The sequence below is a fragment of the Struthio camelus genome, chromosome 1, assembly GCF_040807025.1.
Source record: "Struthio camelus isolate bStrCam1 chromosome 1, bStrCam1.hap1, whole genome shotgun sequence".
Lineage (NCBI taxonomy): Eukaryota > Metazoa > Chordata > Aves > Struthioniformes > Struthionidae > Struthio > Struthio camelus.
This window is the reverse complement of record NC_090942.1, coordinates 122,577,039-122,592,278: the sequence shown is the minus strand read 5'-3', so window position 1 is coordinate 122,592,278 and position 15,240 is coordinate 122,577,039. Positions and strand designations below refer to the sequence as shown.

The 15,240-nt window shown below is 40.4% G+C and overlaps 1 protein-coding gene and 1 long non-coding RNA gene across 11 annotated transcripts in view; one reads left to right on the top strand and one right to left on the bottom strand.

The window, feature by feature from the left end:
- KCNJ6 (potassium inwardly rectifying channel subfamily J member 6) overlaps positions 1-15,240 on the top strand; it is a 177,251-nt gene that overhangs the window by 124,161 nt on the left and 37,850 nt on the right. For all 10 annotated transcript variants that reach the window (XM_068913935.1, XM_068913948.1, XM_068913913.1 and 7 more), the window contains one exon: positions 8,419-9,339. In XM_068913935.1, the coding sequence (XP_068770036.1) occupies positions 8,419-9,339 (921 nt within the window). The remainder of the gene's footprint in view (positions 1-8,418; positions 9,340-15,240) is intronic.
- LOC138061638 (uncharacterized) overlaps positions 9,665-15,240 on the bottom strand; it is a 36,625-nt gene continuing 31,049 nt past the window's right edge. Inside the window, exon 3 of the long non-coding RNA XR_011135550.1 lies at positions 9,665-14,144. This is a non-coding gene — a long non-coding RNA (uncharacterized lncRNA). The remainder of the gene's footprint in view (positions 14,145-15,240) is intronic.

Below are 15,240 nucleotides of genomic sequence, written 5' to 3'. Positions count from 1 at the left end.
CATGCGACCAGAATTTGCAGCTATTAAGGCCTGTTAGCACTGTGAAGCAGTAATGATCCATACTAGAGCAGCTGTCAGACGTGTTGCCACACACAAATAGCAGAAATGACATACGGCCTGATGTTGCCAGGTTGCACAACTCAGGATGAAGCACCTAAGCTATCTCTGCCATTGACTTTCCTTCACTGCTAGCAGCACCTGTAACAATAGCATGCATTTTTCAGGTGCAAAAATGCAGCCTTCATATCTTTCCTGCCTTCTCGGAAGAAATAATACTTTTGAGGAAGCTGTTTTGTATGTCAACTGTGAATTAGATGAGCACTACAGCAAGAGATAATGAGGTCAGGAAGACTTGAACAAACTGGTTAGGCACGTTGCGGCATCTCGTCATGACCAAGGTGTGTATCTGCTCAGAATAAGACATCTCGTGGGTCCCATCTTGGGGCAGTGGGTGGACGAGACAATTCTTAAAGTCTCATCCCTCACTCTGTGCCTACGGTTATAGTCAGTGACAAAGGAGTCCAAGTGATGTCAAATAACTCTGCTGAAAGTTAGCAGGGGTGAGCATGCAGCTGTCATGGCCCCTCCAGGACGGACAGGCAGAGTTCACGTAGCTGCCTCCAGAACTACACCAGTGTCCAGGCTAATGGACACAGAGACACTGCATCCATGAAGGTGCATTTACTGAGACACAGCTGATCCAGCTGCATGCAAGTAAAATCACAGCAGCTTTTACTTCTTTGCATTATTCAGAATTTGATCACAAAACAGGTGCAGGGTTAAGGGATGGGGGTATGTTCTATTTATCAGTAATGTTCCTCTATCAATTTCTTTTCTCTGTGTCTTTCTCCACCCTTGATCTCAGGTCATTAGCTTCTAGCCAAAGTCAATCCAAAAGCCGGGTAGCTGAGGGCAAGGCTATGTTCAACTCCTTAGTCCTGTACTGTATATCTGGCCTGAGCTGATGTTTTTCTTATGTTTTCTACCGCTGATCCCCAGATGCTTGTGTTTTAGACTTGCAACCCGTATTCTAGCAGGGGTAGGTGTTTGGGAAAAGGAGGTAGAACCCCTCCCCATTGGAGGCTAAAGTCTGATTTTCTCAAAAGAGTCCTCCTCAAAGAGGACTTCTTTTTGTTCGTTGCTATGAACATTTGTGTGCAAGAGTCTGATTTTAATGACAGCCTTGCACACTTATCATTGCCAGCCACCTTGATTCTACCTTTTGGTAGACGTCCATTGTCCGATAGACAATGATTTTTAGCTTAACTGCTGCTTCCTCCATCACATTAAGCTTAGTCTTCATTGCTCAGCTTTCTCTGAAATTGGATGGGATAGCTATTTGTCTCCCTTCCATAGCTCTTTGGGTTTGTCATTCTCAGATTTTCCTCTTCATTACCAGCTTAAGGTGAAAAGCTCTTTGCTTTTTCCTTTCTGACAAGAGCATGGAAACACAAGTGGGAAGGGTGAGCGTGAAGAGGTATTGAACATTAGGCAAGGGTGATAGACCATCTGCCAGAGAGGATCAAAAGTAATTCGCGGCTGAACACATAGCTTGTGACACAGATTACTTGTGCTATCCAGGGGAACATAATGAATAAAAACATGCATGGCACAAGCCAGAGCACGTATATGGTGACAGCAATAGCCTATATATATATTTGCCAAGTCTGCTCAGAAGAATGGCATCTAGATTGCACTGAAGTGGGTCCTCAGAAAGTGCTTTGGACTTTGGCCCCCATCATCACATATGCATGTCGGTCAATAACCAGTAGGTCAAAAACAACAGGTTAATTTGTGTAGATGCACAAATTTTCAGGAGAACTTGACCTACTCTGAACCTCCAGCTTGAGCTTCTCTGAAAGTCAAAAGCCTGAGAACAGTTATGTATAATTAGACTAATCAGACAGGAGCAAAGCTATGTAACACTAAACTCAGGAGGTCTCTTTTTATCCCAGAGACCTATTTTTGATTCCAGTCGTTTGCACTGGAAGGTGGGTCTGAATTAACATTGTGACTCGAGGGACTCAGTCTTTAGGTAGTAAATGAGTTTCTGAATCCAGTTTGGGATCCTCAGTCTGATTTAAGTCACTGTTTCCATAACATGTTGATAGTCAAATGTCTCCATGCGTCTTTACAAGTTCAGAATCTGTAGCCTTTTTACACTGCCTTACATACATAACAAAACCTAGGCTGTCTGGCTTCCTTTGCCTCAAATGAAGCTACACTTAGCAAAAAAAAAACATATATAAAAACTGCATTCCAGATCCATTAGTGGTAATTTCTGTATCAGAATTGGTTAGAATCCAAGACAAAAGCTACAAGGTCAAATGACTACTGAAAATGGAGTCGTGTTCTTTTTAATTCATGTATCGGCATCATTTTCCATCCTCAGTAATGAAAGGGACAAGAATCAGAAATGAATGAAAATATTTGTACTGCATGGAGGCAAAGTGTTACTCAGGCTGATTTCTTGCATCTGTATAGGCTTAAAAGAAATGAAAATAGTAGAAAGTTATTTTTATCAAGTTGGATTAGAAGGCAGTAATGAAGAAGGTAGTGTGAAAAAATAAGGTGTAATCCTTACAGCCACTTTTCTAATGATAAACACACTTCAATTTGCGTTTCTTTTCTGGTAAAAACTGCTCCTAAAATAAATTCAAATCACATGCTTTCTCTCTTTGATTTCATATTCATGATTCTATGTGTGCAAATAAGTAATTTGGTACTTGAAGAAATGTGGCAAGTCAGTGTTTATTGAACATAAAACCAAGACCAGATAATGTTCCCAGATGAGTGAACAGGCAATCTCACATTGATTTCAACAGTGCAGGACAAGATCAGAAAACACTATTCAGAAAAATATCCACATTTTGCCCTAATGACTGCTTACAATTATTAGCAAATCAAAAAAGGCTCAGTTTTCCTGTAAATGAGAATCTTCAGCCTCATACTTACTAATAATACTCACTCTTTCTCAGTATGGATTACCTGTCTCACTGAGAGAAACAACAGGCTGAGTTCATCAAACAAGCAAATCCTCGTCTATTCTGAGGATATCTGTTCCTGTGCCCTCAATGCTCATCAGAGCTGAGATTTTACAAAGCTCTAAAACAGTGACTAAAACAAGCCAGAGATCAAGCAAAGCATTTCAAAAGCTCCCTGTCCTCTTCCTCTGTCTCACTTCTCTTTGCTTGACAAGCAAGAAAAGAAACAAAAAGGACCCAGACGTAAAGCAGGAAACTGAACATTACAGGAATTTTCTTGGACTATGCAGTATTATGCTTTTTTTTCCTGGTGTCAAAGGCTAACAACCTTATAGGGACAATGGGGAACAGAAATATCCACATGGTGCTGTCAAATATTCCATAAATGAGTTCACTGTCAGGATGGCTTGGAATCACAGCAAATCTGAGTTGAATACTGAAGACTATTCACAAAAGGCAAGCTTAGACCTTACAAATGCATACACTCTTGGCAGCTGCTTAGTTTGAAGGTTGCCCTCACGCTATTATGAAAGCAGAGAGTTACATGCAAACAGAAATCATAGTCAAAACTAACTCTGATTCACATTTATATGTGGGCAAGAAAGTCCATGAAAACAATTTGAAGGTTACAAACCATTTTTTGAAATAAGGGAATTATTGATAAATTTGCATACAAACAGTTCACAAGTTTAATGAGACAAAATTAATATACTAAACTATAGCAGAACATTTACTCAACTTTCTGTAGCAGCCTCGTACTACAAAATGATCAGTTATAATTTGCAGTATTTTCTGATGGACCTCCCAATTATTTTGTGGCTATCATTAGTAGGATAATTCTACTATCGTGTACAGTCAAAAAAGGCTATGAGCATTTCATTTAGAGAAGTATGCACTTCATGTATCTCCTTTTGATTTGTATAGCATTATGACAACATCTCTGAGGTACTACCAAAGTACAAAAATATTTCATTGCAAATGGTAAAATGGTCACTTAGGAATCATATGAATGTGTTGTATGCACAGCCATGAAGGTCACGAGAGCACCTCCTGAATAGCTAGCTCATAGTTTGTTGTTGACACTGGATTCACATTATTTCACAGACTTTACGTAAAAATATGTGCTTGCAGAAATTGGATTGTGCCTTTCCATGGCTGTTCTGGAATAAGCAAGACGAGGTTAGTATCACTGGTCGCAGCTTTATTAGAAAATGTAACGTTCCTGAGCACTGAACCTGACTGCCTGTGTAGTAAAACTGTTAGAAAAGCCCCTGGCGTGGTTTTGGCCGGTACAGAATCGAGTACACACACTTCCTGGCTACATTTCAGGTGTTAGCATGGGGCACGGACCATTCCCAATAAGCAGTTTGCATGGGACTACCTCACTTTGGAAACAGAGAGAGTTTAATAGTATGGATGTAGGTTGTATAACTTCATTTAGCCTCCATGATAAAGAATAGGCCAGGGCATGTTTAACTTACTAGTATGCACATAGCCAGCAGTACTGCTACAATGAAATACAAGTGAACCAGTCAGGGACTTATTTATGAAAAATCCTTCTTGTCATTTGCTGGAAAATGAACCAAATCACTGAAATCCCCTACATGTTCTCTGTATCTGCCTAAGGGACTCACTGGAACAAATGATTTGAAGAGAATACTCCAAATTGGACCGCTATTGCTACCTGGCCATTATGTTCAAACAAACATAATGTTTACTGGGCAAGGGGGAGTTGTTCAGGAGTGCATATTTTTTAGCTTTTCGGGTTAATAAAGTGTATATATTTTTGCCATGAAGAAAACCAGAGAGAATAAAAAACAGCTCTCAAGTGAGATAGCAGCTATTCACTCCTCAGTTCCTGGAATCATGACAGCCATTACATAACTGAAAAGAAAATTAAATGAGATAAACAGCATAAGCTAATTGGGTTGATACCAAGTAAAAATATAATTAGTCAAAGTATTTTGTGGCAAAGGCATAAGTCAATGTCTGGCTGCTCCTCAGCCTCAGTGGTGAATAGGGAATCCTGCCATGTGTTTAAAACTTGTTCATCAGGCATTTCCATGGAAACACACAGATGCGCTATCCTTGGATCACTTATTTCAGGAATTGCTGTTCCCAAAGTTCACTCTGGAGTGAGTCCTCAGAGCAGGAGAGGGTGGCAGGCTAGAAACCTCCTCACACAGCTGTTTGTTGTGTCTCACAATAGGGGCATTTGGGTGCGATAAAGAGTAAAATGGCATTTGGAACAAGCAGAAAAAGACTGAAAAACTCACCTAAAAAAAAGAAAAGAAAATGACTGAAAAATTGAGAAATGACAGCCCTGGAAAGAGCCTGAAGCGTTTACAAAATGGCCAGATGCCTCCAGAGAGATTAAAATGTCTGCAGGAGTGTTAGCAAGATGCTATACTGAGAGAGATTTAGGTTAAAAATCACAGGGTCTGGTTATTAGACGCTGTCCTTTTACATACCCAGATTGGATTCAGCCCGGGCATGACCTCTCAAGGTTAAGAAAATCCTCACATGTTGGAAGGGCAGGTCTCTAAAGAGCACTGACAGTGACAGCGTCAGCCCATCACAAAACCTCCAGCTACAAAACCTCCGGCCACTTGAGAAAATGTAGCCCTAACCTCTACCTGTGGTTCAGGTCATGTACGGTAAAAGGCAGATAAGGGTGGTTATGATGCAGAAGTGCTTAATCAACACAGCACATGTTGAAAGCATCAGTAAAATTTATTATATGAATAAAAGGTGCTTAATTGCTAATAAGTACTTTCCTTTTCTAAAGGAAAAAACACCTCATACAAAGCAGGCTAGATGATGTAGTGTATGAATGGTAAGCATCCCTGAATGGGGACGTCCCTTCAGTTTCGCTCTGATGCCATTAATAAAATCAGCACCTGTGTCTCTTCCCAGAGGAGACGCCGTGGTTTTTAGCATGCTCTGCAGTTTCTGCCTGGGAGATGCTCAGGCGAGGAGTTTGAGGACGCGCTTCCCTTTAACAGAAAGCTCAGAAGTAAGGTACACGGTTAAAGGTAATAGCAGATGCCTGCACCCTGTCTCTGGGCTCATGCCAGACTTTAATTGGGAAGGAAAATAAAATATTCACAATGCTTGAAATATAATGAAACACGTTAAATTAGCATTACTAGTCTAAAATACATTGTATTAAAGCCTTGAAAGCCAGAGGCTTCATAGACTGTCTATGAGTGTTTGAGGGGTCTGTTACTGCAGTGATGTGAGAGCTCCTGTGGACTGAAATTTCCTTAGGCACAATAGAGAGTTAAGCATAAAGTGTGAAGCCTTAACTTCAAATTTTCTGGCTTTGGCTTAACTCTGCCTCACAAGGTTCCTTTAATGCCTTTTTATTGTGTTTATTTCGCCATACATTATATAGCATTAGTGATAATCCAAGTAGGCACACTGTCACCAACTGGGATAAGTTCATCCAGAACTGACTGGTTTGGAACATGTCTTTAAGTGCTGCCACTGCAATCAGCCTCAATAATACTCTTTTAAGACACAGTAGCAAACTGCAAAAATGACACAGGATGGAGTACACAGTCTTACAGCACAGGACTGCTATCAGGGTGCTACTGCCTGCCTTCAAGCCTTGCTTTGAACAAGAAGTAGGTTATGGGGCTGACCAGAGGCATGGCTGTCAGCCGAGCAGGCCAGAGGGACTTCTCTTTAATCCAGGTTTTCCTGGGTATTTGAATCCCCTCCTAAAACTTTACAGGGACCAATGATCTTCAAACAGATGAAGCCACACATCTTGAAAAGCACACGTTGCTGAGAGCGAGATACCAATCCACCCTCCAGGTGTTACCAGCTTTCCCCCAAGAGCGAGCCTCCTCTCTGGAGAAGAGCCCAAGCCTTCCCCAGAAGGAAGCCTTTGCACACCAGAGTTTAGATATACTGCCCAGAGCAGTGCCTTGCGGAGACACCTAGGCCTGCCGGTGGAGACACCAATGCTCTGGTGGATCCACGTGCCCATTTCCTCACCGGAGGGCCAAGAGCTGTCAGGGCAGCTAGAGTGTGGGTAGAGGAGGCACTTGCCCACATGAGCGGCATGCACCTAGCTCTCTGCTGCAGGACACCTTGCAGGAGGAGCTGGCGGTCCACTTCTCACCCTCCAGAGCCATTAGAGCAGCAAATGAATGTAAGCTGAGGTCATTGCAGCATGCACAGGCAACACACAGGTCACGGCCCTGACTAGTGAGGAAGAGCATCTCTGGAAGCAGGCGGCATAGCGTCATATAAACGCCACTTTATTCTTTATTCAGAGCTAGGCATGTAGACAGAGCCTGGAGTAGTCTTTCCCTTCACCGCCCGGCAATAGAATAAGAGCAGTTACCTGAAAGAGAGGAAATCAGGAGTTCAACAGACAAAATTTCCACATTTCCACAGGAACTAGCCCCAGATTGCAGAAGGCTTTCCAGTAAAGAGGCAAGAGTTGCCCTCGACCTCACTGTGTCCTCAGCTCCAGGCAAAACACATTCAATCAGACCACTCGCCTCCTCAGCAAACTCTTCTTCCTTGCACTTAAACAAGAACCCCATAAAGTAATGAAGCTATTTATCTCAAAAGGCTGAGAAACAAAAAGAAAACAAGGCACTTACCATCATTTCCGGTTTTTAAATGTTTGTGAGACACTTACAGGGGAGAACTGTATCGTTAGAGAGAAAGAAACACATGAGTTTAAAGGCCATGGGTATCCTGAATTAAAAATTAAATTCTGTTCTGAAGTACTGTTGCTTCACATTACTGGTAGAAAGCCATACATGTCTCTGTCTCAGTATCAGTAAGATATTGATTTTATAGAGAAATGTGTTTGAATTGCTCTTGATATATACATTTCGCTAAAGCCCACCTTTTCTTCCACAAGAGCAGGATTGGTTCTTTTTAAAATATGTTTGTTTTTAAACTACTTATACTTATTTAATACTTTCCCCATAGCAATGCAATCGATAGAAAAAAATAGTTCAACAATTGCTCATTTTCTCTGCTCATCTTGGTGACTGAAGCCCCCAAGCAAATACATTTCCTTGTTTATATCTGTGCTATCTCCCAGAAGATCTTTCTTGGCGCATAAGAAATCTCATTTATTAAATTGTAAAGGGGGGAGGGGAAGATTCGTTTGAATACATCTTGCAGAATTTAAATATGGGTGTAGATAGGAAATGAGATAGGAAAGAAGAAAGAGATTTTCCTTCAAAGTATTTCTATTTAGCCATAAATTAAGTGAGGATGCTCGGTATCATTTGCGCTTTTGCCTTGTGCGTCTGATAGGGGAGCAAAGAACAAGGATGATGATTTGATTTATTAATAGACATTTCATGCCAGTAATACAGGAAGAAATTGTGCGTTGACTTAGAGAAATAATAAGAAAAATAATGCCTGCCTTTTTTTGTTTGTTTGTTTTTAATGGCAGCTAACGTACTGGAAGAAGACTCAATGGAGCAGGACATAGAAAGCCCTGTCACTATTCATCAGCCAAAGTTGCCCAAACAAGCTAGAGAGGATCTGCCAAAAAATATAAACAAAGAAAGTGCCAAGAGAAAAATCCAGAGGTATGTTAGGAAGGATGGGAAATGCAACGTCCACCATGGGAATGTCAGAGAGACTTACCGTTACTTGACTGACATCTTCACTACTTTAGTCGATCTCAAGTGGAGGTTCAACCTGTTGATTTTTGTCATGGTTTACACTGTGACCTGGCTCTTCTTTGGAATGATCTGGTGGCTAATTGCCTACATGCGAGGAGATATGGATCATATAGGGGACAGCACATGGACCCCATGTGTCAGCAACCTCAATGGGTTTGTCTCAGCCTTTTTATTCTCAATCGAGACAGAAACAACCATTGGGTATGGTTACCGGGTCATCACGGACAAGTGTCCCGAGGGAATTATTCTGCTTTTAGTTCAGTCTGTTTTAGGTTCTATCGTCAACGCTTTCATGGTTGGCTGCATGTTTGTGAAAATATCCCAACCCAAGAAGAGGGCAGAAACCTTGGTTTTTTCTACAAACGCAGTTATTTCCATGCGGGATGGAAAACTGTGTCTGATGTTCCGAGTAGGAGACCTTAGGAATTCACATATTGTAGAGGCATCAATACGAGCCAAGTTGATCAAATCCAAACAGACAAAGGAGGGGGAATTTATACCACTCAACCAGACAGATATCAACGTAGGTTATTACACAGGGGATGATCGTCTCTTTTTGGTTTCACCACTGATCATCAGCCATGAAATTAACCAGCAGAGTCCTTTCTGGGAGATTTCCAAAGCCCAGTTGCCCAAAGAGGAGCTAGAAATTGTTGTAATCCTAGAAGGAATGGTGGAGGCAACAGGTAACATTTCTTATACTTTGTGTAAGGTAAATGCTTTAATTTTAGAAAGGAAAACCAGTGGCTTTGCTTCACTTTAAAGGAATCACTTCAATAGTCATTACATTTGCAAAAGGCATCAGTTGTCTGGTTAGCTTCAAAATTAAAAGCATGACCAGTTTAATTGTCTGTTCCGCCTTGCCTAATGAAATTACTGTTGTTTCTGTTCTGTTTGGAATATTGGAGAGCATTTCTCATTTTCTAAATTTTTCACAGCATGTCACCCAGTTATTTGTCATTCTATTGCAGGAGCAATTCAGCCATTAGAACTTTGTGGGATAAACTGCTAAAAAAAAGAAAAAGAAAAAGAAAAAGTCAAACCAAAACTCTGTTTACAACTAACATGGAAGTACCGTAGTTCCTGATGCTTCCAATCACCCGTGGGTAACAGCAGAATAACTGCTTGCCATATGTATGCTTCTACCATGAAATTCCTAGACTGTTTGGATCCAGTGGGAAGTTATAATGTGTTCTGCTTTCTCTTTTTGCTTGCTTGCTTGCTTGCTTGTTTTTGTTTTAACTTGTATCTCGGGGCTTGTTCCACCTTAGTTCACAAAAGATCTGTCTGAATTTATATTGCACTGAAGCTCGCTGCACACCACAGATGTGTACAGAAAAGTTAAGGCTGGTATATATAAATAAGATGTGTCATGTCGCCAGAGTTTTGTAGGAAGGCTATTTGGTCATAATATACAATTATACGGTAGAACATCAGATACCAGTTGATGCAGAGAAAATCATGCTTGGAAATCATAGCAAATGGACTAGCAATGTTTCTCGTTTGTATTAAAACCAAAATAGAAGAAAGATTCTTTCTCTAAAAATGCAGGACCTCCCTCAGTCACAGTGTTGATATGCTTGGTTTAGGAGATGGAGGGATTTTTTTTCTTGACAATGATAGCATTGATCACTAAAGTAAGTAAATACAACCAATAGACAGGAATGGTGATCCGAAAACAAACAAAGATGTGTTGGGGAAGGAGAAAATACTAATAAAAAAATAGAAGAAAATAGATTTGCCATTTTTCCCTGCTGTCTTATCAAGTCAGTAAAGTTTGAGGATACAGATTACACACCTCTGACAGCAGTACAGCCTCCATAACCCTGACTCATGTTTTGCAACTGGAGCCAGGGAATAAAGAGCAGTCTCTTACTAGAACATGTGTGTATGTTTCACACATCTATTTTGTGGTGTCAGAAGAAAATTGCATTTGTCACCATATAATAAACGTGTGAGACAAAAATGGAGCAAAAAAAATTGAAGGGAACTTGGCAGAGAATTTGAAGTGGTAAATGCAAGGCTTCCAAATTTTCCAGGAAGTAGGTGGTACTGAAGAGAAATCAAGGAGATGAAATGTTTCATGTTTCTGATACGTGCAGTAGGCATAAAGGTTTCAAATATCTGCATCACCTTTGGGTGAGGAAGATGAGGGAACTGCAGTTTGTTAGCTGGAACCATTCCAAAATTTCTGAAACAAGCAAATAAATGAACTTGACATCCCAAAGAGCAGAGAATACTTTCAGGTTTACTGAACACTGTTTTCCAGAAAAACAATTGTCGAGTAGTAGAAGTTTAAAAAGCATCTCACCAAAAATACATATAAGATCAAAAGACAATATGCTCACAGAGCATCAAACACAGCCTCGTTATCTTGAGCCCTGTGGCTTTTCAATGTTTAACCCTTCCTCCCTTGCCTCCCCTTCACACTCAGGCAGCCTGTAGGCTCTCTTTTTTTACTCTGATATTGACCACTTCTTCCACCCGGTCATTATCAGCCTGCCCTGGAGAGGGCTACCTTTCAGGCTGCTCAGACTGGCAAAGTTCAAGTTAAAATAGTCCATGTTAACAAAGAGACTGGATGCAGTGATCTGAAAACCTGCTGAAGCCATCTGGGATAAAGGGATTACACCGGCAACAAATAGACAGCTGCAGTCACCATTTTCAGGAGCTCCGTTTTGTTCTGTTTGGGTCAGCTTTCCAGCACACTGCTGCATGAGATATGAGGGGAGGACGTCAAATAATGCTGCTTAACTATGACATCAGAAAGATTAATGTCAGGCTATTTGCCATAATTACCAGCCCAGTTAAGAGATGTTTGTGCAGAAGTAGCCGCTTGTTTTGTGTTTTGCCCACATCCACTGGCTTATTTTTGTTGAAGATGTGACCAAGCCAACTTCCTATCAGAACTACCCGTTTTCCTTTCTTACATTACAAATATTTTCCAGATAAATTCTGGCAAACACTGAAGGCCAATTTAGGCCATCATATATTCACACTTTCTTCGTACACTAGACGTAGGGTGAGAGTAGAAACAGAAGTTGCTCATAGCAGCAATCTCCAGCAACAGAGAACAAGCAACGTGCTACCCATCACATCTTCCAACATTGTTCAAAGGCATAGGATACAAAAATATTAAAGCTGAAGCTAAGGAACTGTCACCTTGCCTATAGCAATGTTATGGTTCAGTATCGTTCCCCATGGGTCAAAAACAGATGGAGACCTTTAACTTCGGCTATTTGTCAAAAGAAGTCACTCCCAAGCCTGACCAGTGAAAACAGTCCTTTCTCAGCTTTCAGAACTTCCCCACTCTGACACCACCTATCCCTTAAATGAGAATGGAAAATGCCAGGTATAAGCACTTGCTGGTATTTTTATTGATTATTGGTTTTGTTCGCTTTAAAGTTTTACTGAGCAAGTGATACCATTTTGATAGCATCTAATACTTTCCACCTTAAGAGATCCAAAAGCACAGCTACCCCTAGTACGAGATACAACTGCTTGTGCAGTGCCACATGAACTTTGCACTACATGTTAGGAGAGGAATTAAAGAATAATGCATCTTATTAAAGGAAATGGAGGGAATGAAGATAATATTAACATAATTAACTAAAATGAAATTTAACAAAAAGGTTGAACCAATGACCTCCTACTTCCTCCTGAAAGCATCACCATATTTTTGTGAGATGCAAAGAGAGAGGAGCAGATATGTCTCTAGTAAGGCATATACCAAAATATCAGCCTAGGGAATATCACTCCACCTTCATTATTCACATTTATTCTATCATGAAGATTATTTTTGATGGCAGAAGCTTCACCAAGGCACCTCCAACAAGACATGAAGCCAGTCTAACTACCTCATACAGCATCAGCAAGAACTCAAAATGACACTGGTTTTAAAAAATGTGTATTATGGATCCTTCCAATAGGTGATTTTCCATATTTGTTTACAATAACATTAAAAACTATCCCTCTAGGTTCAAAGGATAATACTCTTGCAAAGGTTTACTCCTGTGACTGGATGTGCATCTCTCAAGTGCCTGAAATCCCAATGGCAGAGGAGCGGTTTTGGTCTTGTTCTGTACAGTTCACATGTGACGTGTTACTGTAGTCCCCACCACAGAGCACTGGTGGCTCAGCTAAAGACACAGCAGCTCCCACTTCTAGTTTTGGAGGCCTCTATCACCATCCCTCATGGGTACGAGATGAGGTCAGCTCAGCACAGCCCTGCACTGTGAAATAAGTCAAGCTACTGCGAAGCAACTGAAGAGCCTTCAGGAAGGGGAGTGGGCAAAAGTCCAACCAAAAGTGGTCTTATCTGAAGGACATACTGGTTACTTGCACCTTCTACAGCTCTTCTTCCATTTTATGCTATGCTAATAGCAGATAGGAGTGCAAGTGAGAAGTGAGAACTCATATTAACTCTGTAACACCTAGAAGTGCATTCGCCTTTAATGAGGAAGCCATTTCTGAGGCACTTGCGCTCTTTTTGTATCAGAATACCCCAGTAGCATAGAAAATATAGCTCCATACTACTGAAGACTCTGGTCCCAGAGTCACCCAGCCCTGAAAAGTAGGATTCTAGCATCCCTCGGTCTCCTTAACGGAGAGTCGCAACATTAAGGGCAAATGTACTAACAAGAAAGAACAGGACTAACACAAAAATTCCAAGTTCAGCAGAATCTGATGTTTGACATTCAAAATATTTGGTTTGTGTTAAAGTGACAACACTGCTTTCATACTATTTTATGGAGACCAACTAAATGATTTGTTGGTCTGGGCACATTTATTGTAAAGGAAGTTGAACAGATGATTACTGTCCTTAGACCAACAAAAAAAAAAATTAGGCCTAAGGAGTCTGAAACCTGTCTCCCCTAAACAGCACTCACAAAAACTTAGATTTTCAGGTCTTATTTTTCTTTTTTTTTTTTTTACACAATTTGCAATTAACATATTTTATCATATTTTTAAGACCCTCTTCCTAGCCATATACTTGAAAATTTTAAGCCCTTTTCTCCTGGTGATATCCATTTTTAAGGGAGGTCTTACGGTCATAAGCAAACCAGTCATTTAAAAAAAGTAAAACAATTTCCAAATGTATAATTCTGATACAGGGAAAAAATACAAGGCCAAAATAAAAACTAAAATCACTTGAATCCGTGGAAATGAAGTGGGGAAGTGAGATATGTTAGGGGAGAGAGAAACTGAGAAACTGCAAGAGAGAGAGAAAGTAAGATTTACAAAAAAGAGGAGAAAGAGCAGTGTCCTGGAACAGCCATAGCCTCCCTGGCAACGCATTTCCTGAATTGTCAGTAGCCAGGTTCAAATCCCTGTTCTGAGTCTGAATTAATTTATAGAAAAAAGCATTTTTCAAGACATGAAAGTAATAGAAAATATTTCAACTTACTTTAGCCAGCAAGACCCTCAAACTCTGTTAAGTTTTATCTGGCCAGTAGGGTGCAGTAGATGACACTCTGGCAATTCCCTCTCCCTAAAAATAAAAACGTGAGAAAAGAAACAGTATCTGAGGAAAAGAAATGGTGTACAAGTTTACAATTATCAAAAATTAAGCAACAAAGCTAGATAGATACCTTTATGTTCGTATACTTAATTTTACAAATAAACTTGTAATGCGGTGCATTTCTCTTTCTGACACATGGGCAGCTTGAGAGCGCAGTATTTGCAGAATTGTTTATAGATATGTAAACAAACACACTTGCCAGCTGTGGAAAATGTGTATGAAAAGCAATAAAATGTTCACATAGATGGTTATTTATATAGTAAGTGATGCTATTGACTAGGCAAACATCGTATAAATCTGTTCGCACTCTTCACTACAGCCCCTTTGACTGATTGTTTTGCTATCTTTTCATTCCCACCCTAAAGAATTGCCATATTTACCTCTTATCCTTGCCCAATCCTAATAAATATCCCCCTCTGACAGGGAAGTTAGCAGTTCCAGCCCTTCAAAACATCTCAGCAGATTTTGCTCTCTCTCCAAATAAGCCTTGCTCAGTCTACAGTTTTTCACTAGAATTTTTCCTACTGCTCTTCAAAGAAGAGATATTTAAGCTCTCAGATTACTTCTTAAGGGGCTGTATAAGACAGAGGGAAAGGAATCAGAATTTCTCACATGCAGGCGTTTCTGCAAGGCAGTTGGTGAAAGTAGATTATAATGTTGTGCCCCAGGACATGTGTCTGAAATGCATTTTCTCCAGGGTGAAGAATGTATAGTCTCTATTCTAAGCTGGATCATCATCATTTCAGGCTCTCCAGTCCTTAGTTTCTCTTTCTTTCTATTTTAAGAGTTGTGGCATCTTCTCCTGGTGTTCTATTTATACCGCAAGGCGTGAGGCATAGATATCTAGGTTAACCTACTCACATATCCCCATTACCCTCGTATTTGCCAACAATCTCTTTTATTTGTGTTCCTTGCTCACAATTTCATTTTGCATTGTTGGTAACTCTTAACATATAAAATTAGGAATGTCAGCACGAGCTATTGCAGTCATGAGGTGGGGTTATAAATGCCAGCAAAGAAAGCCACCTTAATTTTGTTGTGATGTTTCTTCCAGGAAGCTTCCTCT